Source organism: Trypanosoma cruzi, genomic scaffold (assembly GCF_000209065.1).
Source record: "Trypanosoma cruzi strain CL Brener 1047053517055 genomic scaffold, whole genome shotgun sequence".
NCBI lineage: Eukaryota > Euglenozoa > Kinetoplastea > Trypanosomatida > Trypanosomatidae > Trypanosoma > Trypanosoma cruzi.
In genome coordinates, this window is record NW_001849524.1 from 242,757 (window position 1) to 253,096 (window position 10,340).

At 50.4% G+C, this 10,340-nt stretch overlaps 6 protein-coding genes and 1 non-coding gene across 7 annotated transcripts, besides 7 other annotated features; 3 read left to right on the top strand and 4 right to left on the bottom strand.

Annotated features, from left to right (window-relative positions):
* Positions 1-6,689: part of a sequence feature (heterozygous, Esmeraldo-like haplotype) that runs on past the window's edge.
* Positions 30-73: a microsatellite.
* On the top strand, positions 261-707 carry Tc00.1047053508777.180 (prefoldin subunit 2, putative; the record flags this gene model as incomplete). Its single annotated transcript, XM_812127.1, has 1 exon — positions 261-707. The coding sequence occupies one exon, from the start codon at positions 261-263 to the stop codon at positions 705-707; it is 447 nt and encodes a 148-aa protein (XP_817220.1).
* Positions 802-827: a microsatellite.
* Positions 926-949: a sequence feature (AT_rich).
* Positions 1,258-2,307, top strand: Tc00.1047053508777.190 (hypothetical protein, conserved; the record flags this gene model as incomplete). Its single annotated transcript, XM_812128.1, has 1 exon — positions 1,258-2,307. One exon carries the CDS (start codon positions 1,258-1,260, stop codon positions 2,305-2,307), a length of 1,050 nt encoding a protein of 349 aa, XP_817221.1.
* Positions 2,313-2,392: a microsatellite.
* Positions 2,540-2,562: a microsatellite.
* Tc00.1047053508777.200 (hypothetical protein, conserved) lies at positions 2,698-3,678 on the top strand (the record flags this gene model as incomplete). Its single annotated transcript, XM_812129.1, has 1 exon — positions 2,698-3,678. One exon carries the CDS (start codon positions 2,698-2,700, stop codon positions 3,676-3,678), a length of 981 nt encoding a protein of 326 aa, XP_817222.1.
* Tc00.1047053508777.205 lies at positions 4,196-4,269 on the bottom strand. Its single transcript has one exon. It is a non-coding gene; the product is annotated as a tRNA-Ile (tRNA).
* Tc00.1047053508777.210 (uncharacterized protein) lies at positions 6,374-6,895 on the bottom strand (the record flags this gene model as incomplete). Its single annotated transcript, XM_812131.1, has 1 exon — positions 6,374-6,895. The coding sequence occupies one exon, from the start codon at positions 6,893-6,895 to the stop codon at positions 6,374-6,376; it is 522 nt and encodes a 173-aa protein (XP_817224.1).
* Positions 6,690-10,340: a sequence feature (areas not merged during assembly with more than two copies in the genome that could not be assigned to a particular haplotype).
* Positions 7,874-8,299, bottom strand: Tc00.1047053508777.220 (uncharacterized protein; the record flags this gene model as incomplete). The annotated part of the gene is made up of 1 exon (XM_812132.1): positions 7,874-8,299. The coding sequence occupies one exon, from the start codon at positions 8,297-8,299 to the stop codon at positions 7,874-7,876; it is 426 nt and encodes a 141-aa protein (XP_817225.1).
* Tc00.1047053508777.230 (uncharacterized protein) lies at positions 9,398-9,919 on the bottom strand (the record flags this gene model as incomplete). Its single annotated transcript, XM_812130.1, has 1 exon — positions 9,398-9,919. One exon carries the CDS (start codon positions 9,917-9,919, stop codon positions 9,398-9,400), a length of 522 nt encoding a protein of 173 aa, XP_817223.1.

Consider the following 10,340-nt stretch of genomic DNA (forward strand, 5'->3'; position numbering starts at 1 on the left):
AGAAAGGGCTTTTAAATGTATTGAAGTGTTCTCTTCTTTCTCTCTTTCCCTCTCTCTCTCTCTCTCTCTGTCTGTGTGTGTGCGTGTTTGTGTTTGTATACGTTTCTTGTATCCACTTGTCGTTATGTGCACATCCTCTTCTCTCTCTGTCTTGGTCCTATGAATTTTGGTGTGAGGGACTAATTTAGAACGGGAGGATAAAAAAGAGAGGCGAAGAAAAGAAGAAGGAAGAAAACGGACACAAGACGTGTGTAATAAATATGACCTCTACGAACAATAGCGGGAGCAACAATACACCCTCGGAGGAGGCTATTGTGCAACGCTACCAACAACTTCGTCAGGAGTGTCTTTCTCTGGTCTCTCGCATTTCTGAATTAGAGAACGAGTTACACGAGCACAAACTGGTTGCCGAGGCCCTGCGACCACTGAACGGTGATCGCCGCTGTCATCGCCTTGTTGGTGGAGCCCTCATTGAACGCACGGTGGCTGAGATTTTACCCGAGCTGGACGATAACGTAAAGGGCATTCAGGAAGCATTGGAACAACTCAATAAAATCCTCGCGGAGAAACAGGCTGTGATGGAAGACTACGCCAGAAAACACGGTGTGACTGTGGCCCAACAACACGGTCAGAACCCAGGCGGTGATACGCACGCAGAGTCAGCAAAGAAGCCAGCTGCTGCAGAACAAAGTGGTGTGCTGGTGTAAAAAGACGTTGGTTATGTCTGCGGTGGAGTTCATTCGTTTATTTGTTGTTGTTATTGTTATTATTATTATTTCTTCAACCTTCTTCCCCTCATCATTCTCTTTTTTTTTTTTTTTTTTTTTGTTGGAGGGCTGTGTGATTTTTAAAAAAGATGCTGCGGTGTTGTTGGTGAGGGATCCATGGCCCTGGTGGATAGACATATCTTTTCTGAAACGGAAAGAAAAAATAATTAAAAAAAAAAAAAGGTGGAGGAGGAGAGGTGGAAAAAAACAATTTTTTTTTTTTTTATGCTAAATTCTCGGCCTAAAACTGCGTTGTTGTTTGTTTGTTTGTTGTTGTTGTTGTTTGGTGGGGGTGGATAGCGGAAAAGTGGAATATAAACTAAACGTTTGCTCTCCGTGCCTGTCAGTTCGCCTTCTCTCCCTTCTTTCTTTCCCTTCCTTTCGGTGAATATATATAAATATATATGCACCACGTGGCTACTGGTGGTGGTGGAGTTGTGTTGCTCTTTGTTTGTCGATTTGGTTGTTGTTGCTCTTTTCCAGTCGATGTATGAGTAGCATGCAGGAGAATGATGCTGCCACGGCGCCACCGATGGCTCTAATCCGGTGGTGGTTTGGTAAGACGGAAGAAGAGCGACGGAACTTTCTTCAGGGTTCGACCGTGTCGGAGAAGGCACGGCAGAGCATTCCTTTGGTTGAGGAGTATGCAAGGCAACATTGTTATTTGGTTGCCTGTGAGACAAATTTGGACATCTGCCCGATGCCATCCTTGTCGCCACTGTTGCGAAGAGGTTCGCAGAGGAGTGGTGGATATGGTGTGTGGTTGCCATGCGCAATGCATGGCGAGGGAACATATGGAGGTCGATACACCACAGCGTCACAGCGAGAGAAACGACGAACATCGGCACATCGTCTCTTTGGGAAAGTGTGTGCACGTACGGCGATGTTCTTGCGTGACTACAGTGTGCACTATGGCCCGGTACGATCCTTGCTGTCGAATGAGGAACGGTGGTGCCATCGTGCGGCTCGCACTATTGTTGAGGCTCTGGTGGAGGCTTCTGTGGCGGCATTATACCGCCTTGGTCTCACAGACGCTTTGGAAAAGATTGAGAAGGACATGGCGCAGGATGCAGAAAATTGCTCGAGGGGACAAGCGACAGAAGACGGTAGTGTTGCACCGAAGCCCGTTGGTGTACGCCGAGCGGAAACGCATGGTTGTTTGGGCTTATGGATGTTGTTGCTTCCAACTGCCATTGGAAAAGGGGAGACGGTTCCTTTGCCCATGCAAAACGCGACGCAGGGTAAAAAACGCTCGCGAAGCACTGATAAAGAAAACGGTTCCCAATCTCCATTGCGGCCGCAGCAGGGACGGTTGCCGTTTGACTCGGAAGTGAACTGTTGGCAGCTCTTGCGAGAACAGATGGCCTCTTCCTCTACTGACGGGTTAAGAAATGAGAGCAATGCAGACAGGGATGATGATGAGGATGATGATGTGGCTGTCATGGTTCCTAATTCAGAACCACGCATCACCATTACTGAAGCGGACATGCGATTTGGTATTGCTAAGGCATTGAAGAATCGAGGGAGACAGTCGACATGAACTCAGTGTGTGTGTGTGTGTGTGTGTGTGTGTGTGTGTGTGTGTGTGTGTGTGTGTGTGTGTGTGTGTGTGTGTGTGTGTTTGTTGGGGAACGACCCACATCATTGTTGTCGTCATTTCGATGATTCCATCACTTTCTCTCGAAAACCAATGAAATGAATGATCTGCGATCAAATTGCCAGAAGTGGTTTTTATTGTATTAGAAAAAAATGGTTGTTTGCTATGGTTGCCGATTATTATCATTATTATTATTATGCTTTATTTGTATGCATTTGGTGGTGGTTGGTGTGCACCCCCTTTTTGAAGGGAAGAACAAAAAAGAAAAATAAAAAAAGAAAAACACGTCATTGTCCAGAAGGTCCTCATATTTCACCTGTCGCAGTTGCGGTAATGGAAACAGGGATATCGTCTGTTTGCACGATGGGCACACCGGAGTGTGACGACGAACTTTACCTCTTCCTGCGTTGCCTGCGAGTACACCATCCGGATATCCCCGTCATTGTGGGGTGCACATCTGCCATGCTCAAAGTAGGGGAAAACACGAAGAGTAAAGCTTACGCCGGATTTTGTAATGATAGTCGCATGGTGTGGATACCGTGCTTGGACCCCTACGTGCCGATCCAGCGAAGAGAAATGGAGCGGCAGCCCGGTGTGTGGTACCCCTCACGGCACACGGACTTTATGATGGAGAAGGCGAACCTCATGGAACATGCCATGATGCTTCGAGAGGAACACGGCGGGGACAACACCGGGGCGGTGTTGTTTCTGGACTGTGATGTTGTTTTGTTGAATGAACTTCCGCGAATTCCTTCCGGTACGGAAGTGGCGCTCTCACCTCATCGAATTTCTCCAAGGGATGAGGCCCTTTTTGGACGCTACAATGGTGGGTTTGTGGCTGCTGCGTCTCCTGCTCCTTTGCATGAATGGCGACGTGCGACACGGCACTCACGTTTCTTTGATCAGGCTTCCCTAGAGAGTGTTGCGAAGAAATTCGTTTCCACCTTGTACGAGATTCCCCCGCAGCACAATTATGGTTACTGGCGTTTCTTTCAATCCTATCGGAAGAATCCGCTGCTGGAGGCGCGGCAGTTTTCCATGAGACGCATCGGTGCACAGGGTGAGTGGATTCTGTGCTACGAAGGGAAACCACTAGGATCTATTCACACGCACTTTCTGGATGCAATCAATCCACGTGCCCGTGACGTTTCTGTTTTCAATGGACTCATGAAGAAATGGATTCTGAAGTGCATTCGGCCCACACCGCACGCCACCACGACTGCGCTATGCTCCGGTGCGTTGGCAGCAGTGGCGGCAGGAAACCGTCGCTACAAGGAGTGTTTTGATCTTTCAATTCTCACAGAAACACGGTAATTGAAAATTATGGCGGTGTGCCACACGCGTGTATCCTAATATGTAGATGTATAAATGTTCGGGTGATTGTTTGGGGATGTGGGTTCAAACGAAAAGAGGCTGCAGCCACCCTTTTTTTTCTTTTTTTTTCTTACCAGCCGTAGTGAAAACACACCCCTCCAATGCGCAGCTCTGTTGGGCGTACGATGGAATTCAGCGGGAAGGGATAACCTTATTACCCCCCTGCCCCTGCGAAATGCCATTACACATGGCCCCCGTAAATCCAAGTACGCCGTTACTTCGCGTCCTCCCTGGAAAAAACAGAGGATTAATAAACCCTGGCACCGCGTCGAGGTGGCCGGCTGCACCGGGTATGCGCCTTCTAAATCATCATGGGAGATTTTATTTCTCAATTCTGGTACATCCTTGCTTTCATTACGCGTCGGGTGAATTGAATTTGAAATAATAATAGCAAAAAGTCACCAAAAACCCGCCAAACACATGCACAGCTCGTTAAATTTATTTCATAGAGAAAAAGTGCTCCCAACAGGGGTCGAACCTGTGACCTTGGGCTTATTAGACCCACGCTCTAACCGACTGAGCTATGAGAGCCACAAAAACGCAACAAAGTCAGCAACCAGCGATGAAGTCGCACCTTGTCGCGTTACTGGGCTCTGGTTGTATATAGGAACTCCGCTGCGCTGCGTTGCGGCGAGCACGACGGAGACCAAGACGACTCCACCCCTCGAGAAGGTTCCGCGCCATTCCCGGTGCGGGGAGGTGAAGCGGTCTGCCTGCAGACTGTCGGACAAAACTGCACGACCGTTTCGCTGCGGTCATTCCGTTGATATCACCCGTTGCGGTGACGTCCACAAGAACTCTGGCACCGAGGTGGATGGCTACATCACTATTTGGCAGCTCAACATTGCAGGCCTCTCGTCCGTAAAAAATATTGCGTTTGCTGTGCGACTGGAGCAGCATCCAACCTGACATCGTTCTTTTCCAGGAAACAAATACTCGAAGTGCCACAGCGGCAAAACTATATGGCTATAATGACTTTCTTCAGGCCGCACTGGGTGCGGTGGTGGCGTTGCCATTCGGGTGCGCCACTCTCTGCCGTGCGAGCGCCCGACGCTCCCTGTCAAAGACCTCCTGGAGAACATTGCTGTCCGTGTATTTCCACAGGGCTGTCCCAGCATCTGCGTGGTGAATCCCCACAGCCCTCCCACAGCAACTGTTCAGAGCTCTTCGTTTATTAGCACCATTCGTCGCTTAGGCCCCGCAGCGATTATCGCGGGTAAACTGAATTTACATCATGGACTCTGGGACAGACACCTACCTTCAACGACTGGAGGAGAAAAATTCGTTGCTATTTTAATTGATTTCAATTTTGAACTGGCAAATGACCCGGCGCAGGCAACACGGATCACACATCGTAATTTCCCGTCCCCTGACGTGACTGCGTATCGCGTGCTACGTGCCACCCACTGGCAATCCACTCCCTAGATGGATTCGGACCACTGCTTAATATATGACTCGGTGAGGATGGATGATGGCATTCCGCGACTAGCCAACACGCTGCCTCGGCGGGAGAAAGCCACCCCTGCCCTGTGTAAGGCGGATTGGCCTGCTTTCACCTCGTTGTGTGAAACACTCCTTGCCACCGCGTCCACATGGTCGGACATCTGCAGAGATATCTTACGAGCAGCTAAGCGCCATATCCCGCGCGGCAGCCGTGACAGCCCAAAACAATCTGGACAAACAAAATGGAACAAGCCGAGTCCGCCGCAGAAGCAGCACACAAAGCACACACATCGCCTCACCAGGAGACAGCCTGCTTCGAGCCGAATTTAGTTGAAAAAGAGAAACAAAATCAAGCCTTACGCCGGGACTTCGCTACGCTTCTGGAAGCCCGTGTGGAAAAACTTGGGGCTTCATACAGCCCAAGCTGGCGATATCTTCGCGGCGTGGCGGCGCCGCACCCTCAGATCCAAAAGGCACGTCCCTCACCACAGCCGCGATCGACTTCGCCCTGTCGGCACGCATCGCTTTGTCAGAGGAGCAGGAGTACGTCAGGCTGGCAGCAAAGCACCCGCTGGCACAACACATCACAAACATCATCACAACCAGAAGCACCAGCAGCACTGCAGACCGTGGGGTGACGTGGATGAACTGACACATGCTGTACGTGAAGGAAGGCACTCCACGGTTTGAAAAGAATAAGAAACACTGAAAATATCTCAAAGAAAAAGAAAAAACAAGATGAAAATCATACGTCCGCAGTCAAAGCAAACCAATAATCGATAATAAAAAAAGGTAATGGGCGCTCTCAACCACAACACAAGTAAAACAGCAAAAAACAAAAAGCCGAATCGTGGGAGGACCAGCGCACACACTCTCATTGCTCCCGTAAAGCAAAACACACACACAGGGAGAGAGAGAGAGAGAGGTCGCCCACTCAATGCAATAAAAACAAAACAGAAACAGTTACGGTGCTCCGCCCATGCAGCCAGGCAGGACGGCAGCGGTGCGTGTCGTGCAAAAGAGAGCACCAACGGGCCTGCATGGGTGTGCATGCAATATATACAATGGGCACATTATGTGTGTGCTTCGTGGGATGGGGTGAGGGCGAGAGTCCATGCAAGGGGACACACACAGAGAGTGGGTGAAAGACGAGTGTGTGTGCGGGCGGTGCATGGCGCTCTCTCACTCACTCTCACGCGGCCACCACCGCAGCCGCAGCCGCACACACCACGAAACTGATGGAATCAGTGCGATTGCAGAACTCGCACACCGTCCTGCAAACCAGAAGTTTAAAAAGCAATAAGAAACAAGAATTCCAAAAAAAAAAAGGAAAAAAACTTAGGCTTCTTCGGGGCTCGAACCCGCGCCCCGGATGACATTGTGAGCTTGTTTGCCACTGAGTTAAAAAAAATGTGGTCGCGCGACCCATTTTCACGTAAGGTGTTAATTTCGATCTTCGAACAATCGAGCACATTTGCGTTGTCCCCTGGAAAACGAAAGCGACATGTTTAGGGTGCGCCGCCGCAGCGTGGATACCTCGATTCGTCGTCATATATCTCTCGTACGGGGCCGCAGCCGCAGCGTGAATACTTCGATTCGTCGTCATATATCTCTCGTACGGGGCCGTCGCCGCAGCGTGGATACATCGATTCGTTGTCATGTATCTCTCGTCCGGGGCAGCCGCTGCAACTTGGATAATTCGACACGTCGTCATGTATCTGTCGTCCGGGGCCACCGCCCTACTCTTTTTTATTCCTTGCGGCGGCCAACCCCGGCAGTAAGGACAAAAAACAGGATCGCGTTTTTTTTAATGCTTTTCCTGTTTGGGGGGGCGGATCTTTGTTTTCTATGATTGCCCCCTCCTTTTTTTTGTCTATTCCAGGTTGGTTTTAGGAGGCTTGATGTGCCTGCTGGGTGATCGCCGGCTTTTTTATTGGTGATTGCGTATTTTTGGCTTACCGGTGTGCCGCTCAGCGCCATTTTGTTTTACTTCTTTTCTGCTTATTGGGGCGTGTTGTTATTCGTCACGCGTCAGCACACACCGAGCAACATGTCAAAAAAACAAAACGCAGGCTTCTTCGCCCCTCGCGAGGGCCTCCGCAGCCACAATCCTGTGCGTGCGTGCATTCTCAGCGTTTTAAACACGGCATGTGTGTGCATGTGCTTGTGTGTTTGGCAGCGCCTATAATTGCAGAGCAGCTGTGCGCCACAAGAGAGTCAGAAGAAAGCAACGGCAGAGAGAGGCAGATAGAACACACGCAAAAATTACTCATATCATCACACACAAACAAACACACGCAGCCCGCGGAATGGGTGCTCTCAACCACAAAACAATGAAAAACAAAACAAAAAGCCGAAGCGTGGGACGACCAGCGCACACACTCTCATTGCTCCCGTAAAGCAAAACACACACACAGGGAGAGAGAGAGAGAGAGGTCGCCCACTCAATGCAATAAAAACAAAACAGAAACAGTTACGGTGCTCCGCCCATGCAGCCAGGCAGGACGGCAGCGGTGCGTGTCGTGCAAAAGAGAGCACCAACGGGCCTGCATGGGTGTGCATGCAATATATACAATGGGCACATTATGTGTGTGCTTCGTGGGATGGGGTGAGGGCGAGAGTCCATGCAAGGGGACACACACAGAGAGTGGGTGAAAGACGAGTGTGTGTGCGGGCGGTGCATGGCGCTCTCTCACTCACTCTCACGCGGCCACCACCGCAGCCGCAGCCGCACACACCACGAAACTGATGGAATCAGTGCGATTGCAGAACTCGCACACCGTCCTGCAAACCAGAAGTTTAAAAAGCAATAAGAAACAAGAATTCCAAAAAAAAAAAAAGGAAAAAAACTTAGGCTTCTTCGGGGCTCGAACCCGCGCCCCGGATGACATTGTGAGCTTGTTTGCCACTGAGCTAAAAAAAATGTGGTCGCGCGACCCATTTTCACGTAAGGTGTTAATTTCGATCTTCGAACAATCGAGCACATTTGCGTTGTCCCCTGGAAAACGAAAGCGACATGTTTAGGGTGCGCCGCCGCAGCGTGAATACTTCGATTCGTCGTCATATATCTCTCGTACGGGGCCGTAGCCGCAGCGTGGATACATCGATTCGTCGTCATATATCTCTCGTCCGGGGCGGACCGCCGCAACTTGGATACATCGATACGTTGTCATGTATCTCTCGTCCGGGGCAGCCGCTGCAACTTGGATAATTCGACACGTCGTCATGTATCTCTCGTCCGGGGCCACCGCCCTACTCTTTTTTATTCCTTGCGGCGGCCAACCCCGGCAGTAAGGACAAAAAACAGGATCGCGTTTTTTTTAATGCTTTTCCTGTTTGGGGGGGCGGATCTTTGTTTTCTATGATTGCCCCCCCCCTTTTTTTTGTCTATTCCAGGTTGGTTTTAGGAGGCTTGATGTGCCTGCTGGGTGATCGCCGGCTTTTTTATTGGTGATTGCGTATTTTTGGCTTACCGGTGTGCCGCTCAGCGCCATTTTGTTTTACTTCTTTTCTGCTTATTGGGGCGTGTTGTTATTCGTCACGCGTCAGCACACACCGAGCAACATGTCAAAAAAACAAAACGCAGGCTTCTTCGCCCCTCGCGAGGGCCTCCGCAGCCACAATCCTGTGCGTGCGTGCATTCTCAGCGTTTTAAACACGGCATGTGTGTGCATGTGCTTGTGTGTTTGGCAGCGCCTATAATTGCAGAGCAGCTGTGCGCCACAAGAGAGTCAGAAGAAAGCAACGGCAGAGAGAGGCAGATAGAACACACGCAAAAATTACTCATATCATCACACACAAACAAACACACGCAGCCCGCGGAATGGGTGCTCTCAACCACAAAACAATGAAAAACAAAACAAAAAGCCGAAGCGTGGGACGACCAGCGCACACACTCTCATTGCTCCCGTAAAGCAAAACACACACACAGGGAGAGAGAGAGAGAGAGGTCGCCCACTCAATGCAATAAAAACAAAACAGAAACAGTTACGGTGCTCCGCCCATGCAGCCAGGCAGGACGGCAGCGGTGCGTGTCGTGCAAAAGAGAGCACCAACGGGCCTGCATGGGTGTGCATGCAATATATACAATGGGCACATTATGTGTGTGCTTCGTGGGATGGGGTGAGGGCGAGAGTCCATGCAAGGGGACACACACAGAGAGTGGGTGAAAGACGAGTGTGTGTGCGGGCGGTGCATGGCGCTCTCTCACTCACTCTCACGCGGCCACCACCGCAGCCGCAGCCGCACACACCACGAAACTGATGGAATCAGTGCGATTGCAGAACTCGCACACCGTCCTGCAAACCAGAAGTTTAAAAAGCAATAAGAAACAAGAATTCCAAAAAAAAAAAGGAAAAAAACTTAGGCTTCTTCGGGGCTCGAACCCGCGCCCCGGATGACATTGTGAGCTTGTTTGCCACTGAGTTAAAAAAAATGTGGTCGCGCGACCCATTTTCACGTAAGGTGTTAATTTCGATCTTCGAACAATCGAGCACATTTGCGTTGTCCCCTGGAAAACGAAAGCGACATGTTTAGGGTGCGCCGCCGCAGCGTGGATACCTCGATTCGTCGTCATATATCTCTCGTACGGGGCCGTCGCCGCAGCGTGGATACATCGATTCGTTGTCATGTATCTCTCGTTCGGGGCAGCCGCTGCAACTTGGATAATTCGACACGTCGTCATGTATCTCTCGTCCGGGGCAGCCGCTGCAACTTGGATAATTCGACACGTCGTCATGTATCTGTCGTCCGGGGCCACCGCCCTACTCTTTTTTATTCCTTGCGGCGGCCAACCCCGGCAGTAAGGACAAAAAACAGGATCGCGTTTTTTTTAATGCTTTTCCTGTTTGGGGGGGCGGATCTTTGTTTTCTATGATTGCCCCCCCCCCCTTTTTTTTGTCTATTCCAGGTTGGTTTTAGGAGGCTTGATGTGCTCTGCTGGGTGATCGCCGGCTTTTTTATTGGTGATTGCGTATTTTTGGCTTACCGGTGTGCCGCTCAGCGCCATTTTGTTTTACTTCTTTTCTGCTTATTGGGGCGTGTTGTTATTCGTCACGCGTCAGCACACACCGAGCAACATGTCAAAAAAACAAAACGCAGGCTTCTTCGCCCCTCGCGAGGGCCTCCGCAGCCACAATCCTGTGCGTGCGTGCATTCTC